Here is an 18,951-nt window from a genome sequence, read left to right on the forward strand (position 1 = left end):
GTGCAACAAATCATGCAATAACACAGTGGGAACACCATAGAAAGACACCACACGGGTTAAGACAAATATAAGATATTTATCTGATTAAATTAAGGTCAAAACGATCAAGATTTGAAAAGCACAATTTGAAATATCACTTTTGTACTCATAAGTAGAGTCTTTAGATCTTAAAAGAAACAATTGTCTCTTGCAGACACAAAGTACCTGGTTTGCATCAAAATTACATGCATGAGGACTGTAACGGAGGAGATGCGCGGAAAAAAGGTATGTGTGCATATGTTTTCCAGAAGCGCACAGATGATGCGTCGATTCTTTTCCATGCGGCAAGGGCTTTGCTTCAAATTCCAGCATGCAGGCTTGAATCCTCTTTGCGATGCGGGTCTTTTGATGCCCAGGGACAATGTGTGGAAATCCTGGGAGTGCGGGGCGAATTCACAGCTGTTGCATCTGTCTGGCGGGTGATGTGGTGGAATTTTTGCCACACGGTTGGCCCTGCGTCAATTCCTCTCGTAGGAAGTTGAGCTGCGTCATTCCAGCTCGGCGATGCGTCGATCTGGTGGGCTGTGCTTCAAAGTTCCGGTCGCAACATTGGTGCTGCTTGGATCTCCACTCAGAGAGCCAGGCTGCGTTGTTCGGGTTAGGCAATACAGTGTTTTTTTCACCGCTGGACAAGCTGTGCGTCGATTTTTGCCACACAAGGAGTTTCTTTGCAAAGAGACTTCAGGAAACAGGAGGCAAGCTCAATTGAAGCCCTTGGAGAACACTTCTCAGCAGAGCTAGAGGCCAGCAACGCAACAGGGCAACAGCAAGGCAGCAGTCCTTTACAGCAAAGCCGTCCAGGTGAGTCCTTTGGGCAGGCAGGCAGCCAGGCAGCTTCTCATGGCAGGTTGCAGGTTCTGGTGCACAGTGTCTGTTCCAAGAAGTGTCTAGTTTGGTAGGGTCAGGGACCTAATTTTGTATACTCAAAAGTGCCTTTGAAGTGGGGAGACTTCAAAGAGTGGTTTTGAAGTGCACAATGTCCCTTTTCAGTACAACCCTGTCTGCCAGGTTCCCAGTAGGGGGTTTGGCAGTCCTTTGTGTGAGGGCAGGCCACTGTCCTTTGAAATGTAAGTGTCAGGCCCTCCACCCTTCCAGCCCTGGAAGGCCCATTCAGTATGCAGATGTGTGCAGGTGTGACTGAGCATACTGTGTTTCTGGTTGACTGGGGAAATGCACAAGGGAGTTGTCAACCAGCCAAGCCCAGACGTGGATTGGAAACAGGCTGTAAGGCACAGAAGGATTTAAGTGCAGAGAAATGATCACTTTCTCTGAAGAAGCATTTTTAAAATAGTAATAGTAATATAAAATCCAACCTCACCAGTCAGCAGGAGTTTGTATTACCATTCTGGCCATAGTAAAAATGACCTGTTTACCCCTTTCCAATCAGAATCTACCACTCAAACAGTTTATGAGGGACACCTTAATGTTAGCCTATGAAAGGAGCAGGCCTAACAGCAGTGGAAAATTAATTTAGGAGTTTTCCACTACCAGGATATATAAAACACACAGATATATGTCCTGCCTTTTACTCACACAGCAGCCTGCCCTCTGGGTTACCTAGGGCCTTCCCTAGGGATGACTTATGTTAAAAAAGGGGAGTTTAAGGCTTGGCAAGTACTTTTAAATGGGAAACACCCAGAACAATGACTCCTAAATCACAAAGTCGTGGAAAACTAAAGCGAAACAACGGTTTCATTTTCCATGACTTCCTGGTTTTAGGGCCTTAACCACGCATGAGTGAACCACGTACTTGTGTGGTTAAGGCACAGAAGAAGGGAGTTGACGCGGTGAAGGAGGTGGTAAGTTTGACTGGGACTGGGGCTGTTTTTTTGGGGGTGGGGTGGGGGGCTCGGGTGATTAGGGTTTAGGGGGAGAGGGCTCAGGGTTTAGGTTTTAGGGGTGGGTTGGGGTGCTTTAGGTTTTAGGGGTGGGGGTGGGGACTTCGGGTATTTTTAAAATTTGGCAGTGGGGTGGGGGCTTGGGGTGAATAGGGTTTGGGTGGGGGAGGGTGGTCAGGGTTTAGGTTTAAGGGGTGGGTTCGGGGTGGATGCGCTTTAGGCTTTAGGGGAGGGGGGTTGGGGTTGGGGTAATTTTGGGGGTGGGGGTTGGTGTGGTTGTGGGGGTGGGGGGTCGCTGTAATTTTTAGGGGTGTGGGTTAGGTGGGAAGCATGTTGGAGCCATGCATGCTGATCACTAATGCCTTTACAACGAAAAATAGTTGTAAAGGCATTCGTGGTAAAGGCATTAGTGATACCAACAAGTTTGTTCATTGTTGAGCCATGGGTGCTTGAAGCACTCGTGGTTTCAACATATAACCCTTTTAAATGCCAAGTCGAAGTGGAAGTGAAACTGCAGACACAGGCCTTGCAATGACAGGCCTGAGTCATGGTTAAGGGTCTACTTATGTGAGTGGAACAATCAGTGTTGCAGGCCCACTAGTAGAATTAATTTAGAGGCCCTGGACACTTGCAGTTGGTATGAGCCAATGTCACCATGTTTTAAGGGAGAGAGCATATGCACCTTAGCACTGGTTAGCAGTGGTAAAGTGTGCAAAGTCGTAATACCAGCAAAAAAAGTGGAGAGAAGTAGGCAAAAAGTTAGGGGTGACCACCATAAGGCTGCCAGGTCTAACAGGACACATGTTGGAAATTACCAACCTTTTGTGCCAGACAAATATTTCTTCCATTCATTTGGATTGTAATTTAAAACCCTCTTTATTAGTAAAGTCAGATTTTAATTTACTATTTTGAAAATGCCACTTTTAGAAACGTGGCTTTTTCCTGCCAACGTCAAATGTGTCTTTCTACCCGTGTCCAGGGTTATATGACTGTTAATGTCACTCCTGTGATGTGGTGTGGATTCCTTGCAGACAGTGGACTACGTTACTGTCAATGCTTGAATGTCTACCGTGACTGTGGACATTTTATAATTTGGCTGGTGACACCTCTGTCAGGGTGACAGAGTAATTTAATCTGGCTTCAGTTTTTCTACGACACACAATGAAAGTCTCACCTGTCCTGTTGTATGTAAAATCTGTGTTTATACATAATATTAGTAAGTACTTTAGAAGAAAAAGGGAAAACAATGCAAAGACAAATACTCCAACAGTAATTATTAAGTATTACTATGAGTTATTCATTATAAATTGCAGATTTGCGTACACACTCTATAATGCTTTTCTCAAATTAGAGTTTCACTTGATGAAAGAAAAATGAAAGCTAATTTCAAATTCATTTTCATAGGATCATAAAATATGTTAAGTTCCTGCAATTTATAAAAGCAGCTGGTTAGGGCAAGTGTGTCCTTGTGTAAGGATTTATGCAGATTGTGTCTGCTTGACCCTGGTGTTCCATCCTTTGCAGACATTTTGTGGAATGAAATGTGCATAGAACTCCTTCTGGTAATTTGCTTTGGCAGCACTCCACTGAAGCACTTTGAATTGATTTCAGTATTTAGTATTTTGCTGCAATGACGAGGACATAACTGTGACCACATTTGTCAGCTTAAATATCATGAAGTGTACAGCATCTTATAACTTAATTTTCCTTGTGGCGCACTATGGTTCAATAAGCATACTTAATTTTCATCCAAAGAAACTTTATCAATAATCACTTGGAAACAAAAGTTTTCATGTGGTTCATCTCCTGCTCATTCATCGCTTCTTCATGCTAGGTAGGTTATTCAATAATGCCTGCGTCTTTGGGTCCATTCCCTTTGTCGTCATCATTAAGATTTATAGTCTCTCAAGATGGTCCATTAGCTGTTATGCACAACAAAATCCAAATAATTATGTGACTTATTTATGAAAATGTGTTCATAAGAAATCTTTGCATTTGACCTTAATAAAAAACACTTAACAGGTTTACCTTCTTCAGTGGACGTGCCCAGCCATCCAAGACAGCGGAAATAAACAAAATCAGGTCTGGATATCAGCCCAGAAAATATGTCATCAGCATTGAGCCCTCAACACACCCTAAATAGCAGACGCTGTCTTTGACAGAACTTGGGTGACCTGACTCGTGTGCTCCCTCAGGACAGTGGACTGGTCTCTCAACACGGTATGAGGCTCTCTGGTGGGCCATGTGGTGCCTGAGTGTGTGGTTTGCAGGGGGTCTGATTAGCCATTCTGAGTGGCAGCCAGTAGACCTGGGGCCATCTGCCGCTGAACTGGACTGGTAGATGCTGGGGATACACAGGTCTGCTGGATCCTGGAGGTGGCAGGGGTTGACATGACACCAGATGGGCAGTATTTTGGGTCTACAATGGGCCACTCATGAGGCTAGTTTCAGGAATGTGCTAACATCCAACCCCAAGGACAAGAGATCGAAGCATGGAGGCTGAAGGTGCTTAGAGGCCTCCTCAAACTCTGTCTGTGGTCGAGCAGCCCACCTCCTACAAAATGGACAGCAAATATTAGGCCATGGAGAGGGACTGGGGGTGTTCTGGGTACTGCCCCTAGTGGGGTAATAGGGCAGCTAGACATGGTAAAAACAAAAGGGAGACAGCAGCTTGAAAAAGGACCCTTCCACTGGAGTCTGTCATTGAGGCCCTTGATTGGGATAATCACAAGATGATTCTGACAAAGAAAGTGATGCCAAACACCCTCGCTTTACAAAAAATAAGTGGTGACCCAAGAGATACAAGACCATGCCTGGATGGCTATTCGAGTCAACCATAGGGGTGCTCGAAGTGCTCCCCGGCTGTGCTTTAAAAGCTGTCTGCAAAAATGAGCACTAGGGTTTGGGTGGCATTTCTCCAATTAATAATAGCCAATGGGCAGGATCATAACCAGTAATATGTTGCATGCTGAAAAGACAACGGCAGGGGGTATGGTCTTATGTGAGACTGCCGAAGTCGTCCAAGCCTCAAACATGCAAACTGTTTTGAATACAATAACATCTGATAACCTATACTGGATTCTGGCTGCATTCATAGACATGTGAACTGAGTACAGTAATGAACCACTAACAGAGGTAAAAGATAGGGTCTTGTAAAAACTAGGCTTGTCACACTTTCATATGTGGCCAGTGTGGGTACTGGCACAAGAAGAGAGGTGATTTTCTACAATTGGTAAAAAGAACTTCCCATAATGCAGCAAATTTATTTTATAAGCAGTTGCTGTGAAATCTTCTGAGTCCCCCTCACTATGTATCAGACCTTCTAAGTTACTAAATGGGCTGGGCTCTTGTGCGTCAAACAAAACACTGTTAGGAGGTGCTTGCTAATTCCCCCACCTATAGCCTAAGTTACCTAATAGTAATTTCAAGTTAGTCTGGTTCCAATTATCTGGTCAAATGACAGTGGTCGGATGACAGTTCAATTTCCAACTACAAATGTTAGAGGAGTGGTAATGCTACCTAGGAGAGGTCCAGATGAAATCTCTGGAACTATATAGTCTGCTTTGCATGGTGGTAAACTCCTCCAAAAACAAGTAACTCTACTGATATATACAGAATGCAAGCACCCCGAAACACACCATGGGGAAACAGGTTAGATAAATATTTACGTGGAATATTCGGGCATGAGGTCAACAAGCAAATGATACGAAATACAAGCCCAACTGAAAAGATGAGTGGCCCATATTGTGTTCCTCCAGGAAATGCATTTGACTGAGAGGGAGGGGTACAAAATGAAACATAGAAGGAGTGGGTTTTTATTCTGCACCAGATAGTCGGCAAACACCAAAAAAGCAGCAGTTTGGCTCTGACCAGAACCACCGTTTGGGGCACAGAAGATACGCCCCAACCCAGATGGACAGTAACGGCTGGCTTTAGGTCACTTGATGGGTATGACTCTAACACATATTACCCTGTTTCATAGCACCTCATCATTGAAACTGCCTGTTTGGATGGATATTCAGTGACCGCAGAGAGACGATTTTAATATATTTTTAAATAGTTTTCTTGATATAAACCTAGACCAGCCAGATACCGCACTACCAGGTGTACTGCTGTCTGCAACACTACTATGTCCACATTTCTGAAGCTTATGACCTCATACATGATGTCACAGATGACATCATAAATTACATCACAAATGACATTACTGATGAAATCGCATATCAGCTCACCCCTGAGGTCATCAATTAAACGAACATCATCATTTAATTAGGGGTTGGGGTCCCAAAATGGGTTTCTCCATGCATTTGTCTATAGAAACATGTATCAGCAATAAAAAAAAACAACTGAACGGAATCACACCAAACTTGGAACATAGATAGATCTTTACCCAGAAAAAGTGATTTGGTGTAAATCTGCTCAGTTTTTTTATTTATTTTTTTAATTAAGGTTCAAAATGTAAGTATACTTCATGCCCAGGATAATCAGTATATCTAACACATAAAGGCCCATATTTATACTTTTTTAGTGCCTCATTTGCACCACTTTTTGACGTAAAAGTGGCGCAAACTTACAAAATACATGTACGTTTGCACCGTTTTTGAGTCAAAAAGCGGTGCTAATGCGGTGATAAAAAAGTATAAATATGGGCCTAAAAGTTTTAAACCTGATTGGCAGTCATCAACATCAACAGAGATGGATGTGATGGCCACGTCACCGATCAAAATGGTTGCTCAGCTGAGAAGCTCCAATGACTGCAATCCCCTTATGCTGCATTGATGACCATCGTGGACCATAAAGGTGCAATCAGGTGACTTCTGTTGCAGTGGCAGTGTAGAGCCGAATCGCATGGCTGTCGGCCTGGCTCTCACCTCGGAGGCTCTGCAGTGACAGGAGCCACAGGTGAGGTTGGAGGCTATCGAGCCTCCCTTGGCTGCCTACGCTGCCCCGCCCCGCACTGAGTGAGGTTCCGTGCCTGAAGACTGGTCCGGCGGCTGATCACTAACCTGGCTGCAAAGTCCAAATGGGACCAGGGCCCGAATGCTGGAACCCTGGAGACGAAGCCAGGGATGCTCCGAACGGCCAGCCCTGGGACGGCAGAGTACTAATTCTGCCACATGAATGCTGATGATGCCATGACAGCTGCCTAAACACTTCCTGCACCAGTACAGGCCTATCATTCCTGTTTCTCTGCTCGCCCTGGGGGACTCCTGTTTGGCTGCACTCAGGGGTGACCTGGTGGGCCCCATCGCCACACATTGCTGGTACTAGGTGGGGGCACTTAAATTCCTACCATCTGTTACCTACTGTCACGGTGAGGGTGGCTTGTGATATCCAGGCTGGCAGTCAGCACATACAAGGCCCTCGTGCATTTGAATCCTTCGGCTCCCGGCCGGGATCTGGTCCTCCTGTGGCCTTCTCCATCCTGGAGGTGTTGACCCCTCTGAATACATTTGTGAGAGACTTGAGGGGTCTCACAGCTCAATCTGAATGCGCTAATACTCTAGCCTGCTGCTACCCTTTTTCTGATCCCAATGGCGTGGGCAACCAGTGGAGCAGGGCGATACCGCTACCATCTGTGCTCTTTTCACCTTGACGCCAAGCCCCCTGCATCTTACGCCCTGCTCCCACCTGGCCTTTCACCTCCCTCTTTTGACAGATACCCACACCAACTATCCCTAACACTGTGAAAAGCCCCTGGCAGCTACACCCAGCCCAGCAAAACCGCTGCACTTGTTACAGGTCACAACCTGCACCTAGGATCTTGCTGACCATGGTGCGCAGGGACCCTAAGCAGCTAAAACTTCTATTTTGTTTGGTGAATGGTGAATGCACCAAGGAGACTGAGTAATTGGGGGTCCCAGACAACATGGTAGGGGCTGCAACCAGCCCCGCAGACTAGGAGCCATTGTCCGGTACAGCAGCCATCATGGCAGAACTCCATGCGGAGTTCCGCTCCATAGACACCTGGTTTGATACCCTCACGAGTAGACGTGATCACATGGGGGACCGCCTGATAAGGTTGTATGGTACTGAAGAGCGTATCTCAACTCTAGAAGACTTATCTGTGACAATTACTAAGCATCTCGAATAACTAGAAAGGCTCCTCAAAACCGTGGCCATTAAGATCAAAGAACTGGAAGCCAGATCCCTCCGCAACAAACTGCTCATCCTGATAATTGCAGAATCCACAGATACTGGACGTATGGATTTATTCGTCAAAAGCCTTCTCTCTGAACTCTTAGACCACCAACACTTCCCACCCACTTTCGTGGTGGACTGCTTACGAATCGGCAAGACGCGCGATTCGTTTCATGGTGCTTTAACCTTGTTATTCATTGCGCGCTGTTATTTCTTGGCATTTACATTGTGGCTTACGAATCGGCAAGACGCGTGATTCGTTTAATGGTGATTTAACCTTGATACTCATTGCGTTCTACCATTTCTTGACTTTTTACATGGTGGCACTCGAATCGTCAAGACGCACAATTCTCTCCTCAAGCTTAATTCATGTTCTTCATTGCATGTCACTATTCTAAGACATTTAGGCCCATATTTATACTTTTTGACGCAAAACTGCGCCAACGCAGTTTTGCGTCAAAAAAATTAGTGCCGGCCAACGCCATTCTGAAGCGCCATGTGGGAGCCGTATTTATTGAATGACGTTAGCCGGCGTTAGCAGCCGGCGCCGTCTGGTGTGCGTTAAAAAAAACAACGTACACCAGGCAGCGCCGGCGTAGGGGGATATGGGGCTTGGGCGTCAAGAAATGGGGCAAGTCAGGTTGAGGCAATTTTTTCGCCTCAACCCGATTTGCGCCATTTTTTACGACTCCCAACCCCCATAGAAATGACTCCTGTCTTAGCAAAGACAGGAGTCATGCCCCCTTGCCCAATGGCCATGCCCAGGGGACTTCTGTCCCCTGGGCATGGTCATTGGGCATAGTGGCATGTAGGGGGACACAAATCAGGCCCCCCTATGCCACAAAAAAAAAAAAAAATAATACTTACCTGAACTTACCTTAATGTCCCTGGGATGGATCCCTCCAGCCTTGGGTGTCCTCCTGGGGTGGGCAAGGGTGGCAGGGGGTGTCCCTGGGGGCGTGGGAGGGAACCTCTGGGCTCCTTCAGAGCCCACAGGTCCCTTAACGCCTGCCTTTTGCAGGCGCTAAAAAATTTCGCAAAAGCGGCCGTACGTCATTTTTTTTGACCCGCCCACTCCCGGGCGTGATTTTTGCCCGGGAGTATAAATCCGACACACATGCCTCGGAGTCGATTTTTTAGACGGGAACGCCTACCTTGCATATAATTAACGCAAAGTAGGTGTCGACGCTAAAAAATGACGCTAACTCCATGGATTTTGGCGCTAGACGCGTCTAACGCCAAAGTATAAATATGGAGTTAGTTTTGCGTCGAAATTGCGTCAAAAAAAACGACGCAATTCCGTCGCAAACAGAGTATAAATATGCCCCTTATTTGGTAGTATTCGAGTTGACAAGTTGTGTGGTTTGTTTCCTGAATCCATATTGTGTTATTCATGGTGCACAATCCTTTTATGGTGTTTACTATATATATATGAAAATCTGCAATGTGTGCAATTCGTGTTGAAACATTTCAAGAGAACACAAAAGGCCAGAGCTTCTAGATGCAATATTGCATGGTCCAAGTATGCATTCTCAAAAAAGGATTCATATGACTGGTTTAGAACTTATTCAGAATGTTTTCCTGATTCTCATGTAAAGGAAAGTACTTGAATTTGAAAGTTTCCTTTAATCCATCTTGATTCCCTTATAGGTATCCGGCCATCTTGAAACTTAGTCATTTTAAGCCTAATTCTTAGGTTGTTCATGTTTTCAGAATGACAAGGCTTAGAGTCATAGTCTAATATTGATTTCATGAGATGTAATTTTGATATTGTGTGTTTTAACCTTTTTTCTTACTACAGGTCTCCTTCCCAGCTGTTCCCTTCCTAATCCCCTCTTCCCCTCTTGAACTCTCTTAGCCTCTGTGATTTATCTATCAGAGTCTTGGAGCTGTTCAGTGGTGGACGTGTTGAGAACGTGCGCAGACCCCGAGGATCTGGTGACTCTGACAATAATTTGTTCTAGCGTACTTTATCACAACGTGCCTTACACACCATTGGGGGATCTTTTCTTGTTAGTCATGTCCTTTTGCATGCCGACAATGTCAGTTTGCAGATGCCATCCCCATGAACCCTTTTGTCATGCGAGGTGTCCATAATGCACTGCGCACACAGGTTCAGAAATGCCACTGGCACCAGAGGAGTTCACCCTCTTACGTTAGTGATAACTGACCCTGATGGAGGGCGATTGGTGTCCAAACTCTACCACTCTTGTGTAGCCATGCTGCAGACCCGAGATGGGAAGCTTAGGGAGATCAATGAGCACAAACTGGGATGTCACCTAACTGGCAAAATTTGGTATTACTGTTGCAACCAAACCAAGCTCACATCTCCTAACCATAGACAAAAACGTATACATTAACCTTTTTTTGACATGAATATACCACACCCAGTTATCTAGCCAAATTCAACCCTTCGAAGTCCTCTAGCTGCCCTAAATGCCAAGCCGTTGGTGCCGACCTTGCTCATCTGTGGTCCTGTGGGACAGTTTTCTCACTACTCTACATAATGATCAGGTGTGACCTAGCATCCAACCGACTTCTTTCTTTGCTGGGGTATGTAAAGGATATACCACGTGGGGTGCATAGATTCACTTCTATAGCATTGCTCCTAGTGAAGCACAAGATTGCCTTGCTCTGGGGAGGTATATGATGCCCTGATGCTCCTGACGGGCTGAAAAGCTTGACGTATTGCTGCACCACTAGCAAGATATGTGCCACACTATAACACCCCACAGCCCAGCCTAGAGACATCTGTCAACCACTATGAGAGTATCTCTTGTTACAAGTACACCAGGATTTGGACTGAATGAGAATGCTTTATACAATTTACCAGTACTACCTTTTGTTCCTTATGGCTGTCTTACATGAACTGTCACTGCTGTAGTGCCATGTGATGAGCTCACCAGCTGCCCCTTCCACTAATGTATGCATCATTAACTCTGCTGCCATGTGTTTGCTAATATTTTTTATTTTCTGAATGGCCCTTCCAGGAACTATGTTGTGCCTTGCTGATCATCAATGTTAACCCATGCAGTGGGTGGTATTTTTGTATGTTTTGTACATTATCAAAATTATAAATAAGAACACACAAAAAGACTAACAGAGATGACATAACAGTCATTTTAGGGCTTGGGGACTCAGTCAGGTGTCCTGACAAAATAATTGAAACCATATAGAGAGGCATGGTAGTGATACTCTTATCCACTTGCCCTGTTTTGGAGCCAAAAACATATACATTTTTTAAGGTAACCAAGGATCATGACTCACTGTGCACTGCTTGTACCCTTACATTGTACATCACTCACAGCATCGTCAAAAAAAGTCATAACTAATGTCATAAATGATGTAATAGAATGTGTCATGAGTGATGTAATATGTAAGGTCATAAGTAGTGCAAGGGGGGTGAAAAAAGGCATTTCCAATGTTAATTTCCATTGAGAATTTAGAGACATCTACAGCCCAAACCGCTGAACTGAATTACACCAAATTTGGCAGAAAGCTAGATCTTGGTCCAGAAGGATCTCTTTTTGTGATCTTGTGCAAATCTGTTCAGTAATTTTCGAAATATTAAAGTAAAAAGAAATGGATATCTAGGCACACGGATCTGTCAGATCCCATGCTGAGATTTGATTGGCTGCCAACACTTCAACCATGACTTGTTGGCAGTCATTTTGGGACTCGGACTCAGTCAAGTCCCAAAAAAACTGTAACAAAAATAGGGGAAGGGGGCAGGGTAGGAATACCCTGACCCCCTTAGGCCTGATGGTGAGGTACCCCAAAAAGCATTTTTTTAAAACAATTTGACACAATAGTCGTGGGGATCCACAAATCATGACAAAAATGTAAAACAAAATAAGCATGATCTCCAGCACTTGTTTAAACATTGGCCCCCAGGTTGGCTAGGTTCTGGGGAAAAATAATACTAACTATGTTGGGGAGACCGGCACACGTTGCCCCCCCATGACCGATCTCGGCCCCGGGGACCACCACAACCCGGGAACAGGCATAGTTGTCTTCTGCCATTTGGGGGGGAGCTTTGACAGCTCCTGCGAAGTGAGAGCAAACAGTAAGTCCACTCCCAGTGAGCAGGGAAATGCATTCTTGGCAATGCCAGCTCCCACTGGATGCTAGGAACTGGCTGAGTGTGCCTGGTATTGAGGCTTCCCCTGCCACCTCCAACATCAAAAGTGCACACTGGGTGCTCTGGTTAGGGCCATGGTACCCGGCTACAGGTGGCTAGTCCCTTGGGATGGGGTCCCCGGGCTGATTTCAGCCCAGGGAGGGAGGCTGGGTGGCCCCCTCTTCTTTAATTAAGTGTCCGGGCCCCAGGGGATCAGGTCCCTGGGACCAAAATCAGCCTGGGAAGGGGGACAGCATGGTCCCCTTTTTTTTATTACTTGGACTACCCCGGGGTGGGGTCCACTGGGCTAAATTTCGCCCAGGGAGGGGAGCTACGCAGCCCACCCTCCTCTCTCACAAATTAGCTGGGCCCTGGGAGATGGGGTCCCCAGGGCCAAAATCATCCCAGGGAGGGGGCTACATGGACCCCCCCTCCCCTATGGCAGGCAGGCCGTGAGGGATGAAGTCTCTGTGGCTGAAATTGGCCTGGGAGAGGGGCTGTGCTGCCCCCCTCCCAGGTCACCTAAATATACAGGGTGGGATACTGTGCCTGGCTGCAGGTCCTGCTCCTCTCCCACCGCTAAAGACCATGTGAGGTATGGGAGTGGGTGATAGTAGGGGATTGGCTGCATGGACCTTAGAAATTCACTGAAAAAAACAAAGGTCACCGTCCCTGTAACCTTTTTTTCCCAATGAATATATGTGTGTGTGTGTGTAGTGAGAGAGAGAAAGAGGGTATACATAAGAGCTAACTGGTATACATTACAATATTGCCATCAAGGGGTTCTGGTAACATCATAAACTAAGAGGCAAAAGGCTTAGGCCCTGATTTAGATTTTGCCTGTAATGGTCTTGCCGTCAGTTTTCTGACTAAAATACCATCCACTGCTTTGATGGTCCACCCACAAGATTTAGATGTTGGCAATCCTATAGGCAATAGCACATCCAAGTCCTGCTGTCTCTGCCAAGAAACACCATCAGCGCCAACTGCTCCATTGGAAACAGTGTCTCCCAGCAGGATTCCAGCCACCTTTAACTGCAGTGCAGATTTGAATGTGCCTTACCGCCAAGTCAACTGTGGCGTTCCGACCTTAACACCTGAGTTGGCAGATTGGAGGGGAAATGAGGTTAAAAACATACCTTTTCTACCAAATTTACTTCCGTTTTTGACTGAACATGACTGGACAAGACCTTCCATCACTGCTGCCACTGGACCACCGAGAAAATATGACCTGTCCATCAACGGACTTGAAGGTAGGGAAACCGCGTTACAAATGTACATTGTGTAGTTATTGCACATGTGCTCGAGACCACTGCAGTCACATATATGTCACAGTAATTTTATAATTACTGTGACATCCATATTTTGGGAACAGAATAGTGTCACACATGGATGGGGATACACTGCTTCAAGACACATCTCATACACTTACACAAATGTCCATGTAGTGTCAGGTTTCACTGCCCAATGAATGCTGGCACTACAATAACGGTACAATTACACTTGCCAACTATGTACATGTGTGCACATGGCAAGAGGGCCGGTACCTGTAATGCTGTGCTGCCAGTTGTGTGTGTGAGTCAGTATGTGTGTGCATGTGTGAGATTAGATGGGCTGGTTGAGGTAGACGGAGCTGGAGTGGGTGGTGTGATTGTGTCAGTATGTGTGACACTTGCATATGGGTCTGATGGTGTTGTGTATGTTGTGTTGTGTGTTATGTTGCTGTGTGTAACATTCAGGTGAGTGTTGTTGTGTGGAGGTCATTGTCGTGATGTGTGTAGTTGTGGCTTTGTGTGACTGTGTGTGTGGGGATGTGTGTGTAGTTGTGTTGGGTGTTGTCATGTGTCAGTATAGGATCAATGGTGTGTGTAGGTTGTGGTATAGATGTATGTCAGTGTGTGTTTTTGGCATGTATGTGTTCTGTTGAGGTGGAATGGCAATAGATAATCATGTGTATGCAGTGTGCTGTGGGTGAAGAAGCAGGTAGACACATATGGAAAAGGGAAAGTGTGTGTGTGTGTGTGTGTGACTTACCTCTATTCCATCACCATTGTAATTGTAAAATGTCCATTAGGTCCAGCGACGACCTCCCTCTATCAGCAACCAGCCAGCATAACACTGCCTGTAGAACTGTAACATATAAATATGGTTGGTGGGAATTCGCCAGCTTGAAGGATAGGAAGAGCACTCTGTCATGGCATATTGCAGCTCAGCCGAAATACATCTAAATGCGGTGGGTGGGAATATTGTCAACTTGACGCTGTTCTTGGGTCAGCCAGGGCTGCAGATTGGTGGTAATACCGCCAAGATCTAAATCATGCCTTAAGTAGTTTATGGATGTCACTAGAACCCCAAAATGTCAATACAGGACTGTAATTATAAATGGTACCCATTATGTTTTTTGCTAACAATGGGCATCGGTTAGAATTGGAATGTTTAGTTTCTGTTTGGTTAATGGTGAGGGTCAGTGGATTTAGGCCATTCTGTAGCTGAAGACTTTATTTTCTGAATTTGTCACTTAATTTATAACATAATTTGCCAAATATGCAGGTTTCAGCACAATATTATTTATATCTCAAGTGGACAAAAATAAAACTGGCAGCATAATCCTAGTAGCCCTGACAATTTTAACTGTGAAATATTTCTGTATTTCCTGATTCCATGGGAAATTTGGGTTTTTATGCCACTGCATTATGAGTTTGACCGATGGGAAAGCCTGTCCATCAAGCTCCCGACACGGTGGCTGCCGCCTTCGTGGCGACCACCCTGCCGGACCTATTAGGAGTTTCCCGGTAGGCCACAGCATTGTCTCCAGCTCCTAATTGAGTCGGCGGCAATGCTGTAGCCTGCAGGGTGCAAGGCAGACAATGAACATTGTGACAGTGCTGGGCAGGGGGACCCCTGCACTGCTCATGCCAATTACATGGGCAGTGTAGCCCCCCCGTGGCCACCCGCACCTGTTCTCTACCAGCCTCATAATGAGGCCCTATTTCTAATATATAGAAGATCTCGGCAGGCACAGGGCTTTAAACAGTGTTTACTTCATGATAGAAGAAGGGATTGATTACCTAATGTAACAGCGGAGACTTCCTTAAGACATGGGAAAGCCACATACAAGGTGTTAGAAATGGAGTCTTTGGTTGGCAGTCAGGTTACCCCCTGTCCAAGCAAGGACTCTCACTCTAGTCAGGGTAAGTCACACACAATCCAAATTATCCTGTGCCCACACTCTGGTAGCTTGGCACTGAGAAAGTCAGGCTTAACTTAGAAGGCAATGTGTAAAGTATGTGTGCAATAAATCATACAATACCACCATATAGCACCACAGAAATACACCACACAGTGTTAGAAAAATATAATATTTATCTGGATAAATGCAGGTCAAAACGATCAAAGATGCCAGAAGTAAATGTAGAGATATCACTGAAAAGTAATATAAAGTGTCTTAAGTCTTTTAAAAGCAAATAAAGTCTCTGTCAAGCACAAAGTGCCTGGTTCGCATGAAAAATCTCTGCAAAGGGCCGCAGAGGAGGAGAAGCATGGAAACAAAGGGGTGTGCGTCGATTTTTCAGGCCGCACACGGCGATGCGTTGTTTAGTTTCCACGTAGGGATGACTGTCCGTCAATTTCGGGCGCTCGGTCGTGGATCCTCTTTGGGTTGCGGGGTTTTCAGATGCCCCGGGGTCTGTGCGTGGATTTCCTGCACTGGCAGGACGAAGTCACAGGAGCTGCATCGATCCGGAAGGTGTTGCATCAAATTTTCTACCGCACGGCAGGCGCTGCGTCGATTCCTCTCTGGAAGTCGGGCTGCGTTATTCTGGCTCGGCTATGCGTCGTTCCAGTGGGCTGTGCGTCAAATTTCCAGTCTCTACGCTGGCGCTGCATCAATCTTCTCAATGCAAAGTCGGGCTGTGTCGTTCCGGTTCAGCGTGCAGTGAAATTTTCACCACGGTGCAGGCTGTACGTCGTTTCTGGCAGGCTGTGCATCGAATTTCACCACACAAGGAGTCCTTCTTGAAGAGATGAAGTCTTTTTGGTCCTGAGACTTCAGGGAACAGGAGGCTAGCTCTATCCAAGGCCTTGGAGAGCACTTCTTCACCTCAGCCAGACAGCAGCAAGACAGCAGGGCAACAGCAAGGCAGCAGTCCTTCACAGAAATCAGTCAGGTGAGTCCTTTGGGCAGCTGTGCAGTTCTTCTTGGCAGGATGCAGGGTCTGGTTACAAGTTTCTTCTCCAGGAAGTGTCTGAGTTGGAAGGGGCAGAGGCTCTGTTTATATACCCAAATGTGCCTTTGAAGTGGGGGAGACTTCAAAGAGTGGCTTAGAAGTGCACCAGGTCCCCTTTCAGTTCAATCCTGTCTGCCAGGGTCCCAGTAGGGGCTGTGGCAGTCCTTTGTGTAAGAACAGGCCCTCCACCCTCCCAGCCCAGGAAGACCCATTCAAAATGCAGATGTATACAAGTGAGGCTGAGTGAATGCATAAGGAGCTGTGAACTAAACCCAGGCAGACGTGGATTGTAAGGCATAGAAAGACTTAAGTGCAGAGAAATGCTCACTTTCTAAAAGTGGCATTTATAAAATAGTAATATTAAATCCAACTTCACCAGTCAGCAGGATTTAATGTCACCATTCTGGCCATACTAAATATGGCCTTCCTACTACTTTCAGATCAGCAGCTACCACTCAAACAATGTCTGAGGGCAGCTCCAATGTTAGCCTATGAAGGGAGCAGGCCTCACAGCAGTGTATACACGAATTTCGGAGTTTTACACTACTAGGGCATGCAAACTACATAGGTACATGTCCTGCATTTTGCCTACACAGCACCCTGCCCTATGGGTTACCTAGGGCGTACCTTAGGGGTGTCTTATATGTAGAAAAAGGGGAGTTTTAGGCTTGGCAAGTACTTTTAAATGCCAAGTCGAATTGGCAGTGAAACTGCACACACAGGCCTTGCAATGGCAGGCCTGAAACAAGTTTAAGGGACTACTTAAGTGGGTGGGACAATCAGTGCTGCAGGCCCACTAGTAGCATTTAATTTACAGGCCCTGGGCACACAAAGTGCACGCTACTAGGGACTTATAAGTAGATTAAATTGTCCAATTGGGTATGATCCAATGTTACCATGTTTAAAGGGAGAGAGCATATGCACTTTAGCACTGGTTAGCAGTGGTAAAGTGTGCAGATTCTTAAAACCAGCACAAACAGTATCTAAAAAGTGGAGGGAGGCAGGCAAAAAGTTAGGGGTGACCACCTTAAGGCTGTCAGGTCTAGCACAAGGCTGTCTATGAAAGTTATACATTTGCAATAACACAATGTGAATGTTTTTGAATTGCACATATCTTTTTTATTTCAAGACAAAACAGTTGTCCTGTGCACCATTAGGTTGAGAAGAAAAACATTGTTGAACATTGGAGTATATTTAGTGATGCATGGCTGCTTTGGGCTTTTATATGTAATCTTCAGCTTTCTACCATTATATCCTATGGAACTCGTAATACGGCTGGTGGTATATCCGTCACTTTACCGTCACTTTTGGGACGGATTAACACTCCTCCAAAGTTAGAATAACCCCCTATATGTAGGAGGGATTAAAGCGTTATATGTGAAAATATTTACAAACAAAATAAAATACTTTCTATGATAATGTTAAATAACAGTTCCAGAAATTGACAAAGATGCTCTAGACTATGCTCTAGTCTGCACGGAGCATTTTAAGAGTTGAGACCTGCAACAAGAAAAAGTTGAAAAATATAGTCAGCCTATACTTGTGTTTTGTTTAGTACCAACACAGAGGAAACCTTCATCAGTATTGTGTGAAATTAGCTTTAGGCTCTTATGCAGAATATAATCTTTCTAACGGTATTTAGAGAGGCTTTAGAGGCACTGTACAAAGTTTTTAAATCTGTGCCAAGGGCTTAGTAGTATGCGGTTGCTGGAAGACTTTGTGTGAACTACACACTCAGATGGTCCTTTGCATGAAGCCACACTCGATCTAATTTACAAAAATCTGACCCATTGACCTCACAATCCCCTAATGACTCCATGGATGCACTATATTTACAAAACAGAGCTCCATGGTGCACATTTTCACAGATGCGTCAGAAACTTAGATGCATCTGTTGATGCTGAACTCACGCATTGCTGGACTAGCATAAAAAAATGACAGAGCCCCCCATAGAATTATGATGTAGTGAAGACCTGAATGATGCAGAGAAATGTTGTAAATTTCACTGTGTCAGTTCTGCGTCACGTTTCCCGTGGGAAAGCCTACCCGGCACTACCAGTGCTCTACACTGCCCCAGATTTACAAACTGACGCATTGGGTCAATGCGTTAGTTTGTAAACCTTTGTGTCACGTTATAACTGCGCCAGGTATAATGTATGCAAAGGGGGGCGTTCCCCCGCAGGGAGGCCCAAACAAATGGAGTAGTGAAATATACAAGATTTCAATGCGCCATTCTTGCACCATTTTTAATGCTTACCCAGGGCAGGCATTAAATTGATGCTAGTGCTTTGTCCTATGGCATCCCTGAGCTTTGCTGGACTAGCATCAGCATTTTTGGCACTAGTCCGCAAAACACCACAACTGCGCCAAAGATGTTGGCGCAGTTGTGCTAATGAGCGACATGGTGCACTCTATTGTAAATACAGCGCTACCATGGTGTTGTTAGAGGGGTGCAGGGCAGCTCAAGGAAACTGGCAAATCGGAGCCGATGCACTGGTTCCTTGTAAATATACCACTGAGGGCCTCATTATGAACATGGCAGTCTGGGCTGCCAAGCCGGGGGTGGCGGTAATTACCTCCACAGCAT

At 45.6% G+C, this 18,951-nt stretch overlaps 1 protein-coding gene across 3 annotated transcripts in view; it reads left to right on the forward strand.

The window, feature by feature from the left end:
• TRPC6 (transient receptor potential cation channel subfamily C member 6) overlaps positions 1-18,951 on the forward strand; it is a 401,605-nt gene that overhangs the window by 315,204 nt on the left and 67,450 nt on the right. The window contains exons 9-10 of one of the 3 annotated variants that reach the window (XM_069202378.1): positions 2,623-2,642; positions 5,707-5,757. The exons of the other annotated variants lie outside the window; for them this stretch is intronic. Of the exons in view, the coding sequence (XP_069058479.1) occupies positions 2,623-2,642; positions 5,707-5,757 (71 nt within the window). The remainder of the gene's footprint in view (positions 1-2,622; positions 2,643-5,706; positions 5,758-18,951) is intronic. 3 annotated transcript variants of the gene reach the window in all.

This window comes from Pleurodeles waltl, chromosome 8 (genome assembly GCF_031143425.1).
Source record: "Pleurodeles waltl isolate 20211129_DDA chromosome 8, aPleWal1.hap1.20221129, whole genome shotgun sequence".
NCBI classification, from domain to species: Eukaryota; Metazoa; Chordata; class Amphibia; order Caudata; family Salamandridae; genus Pleurodeles; species Pleurodeles waltl.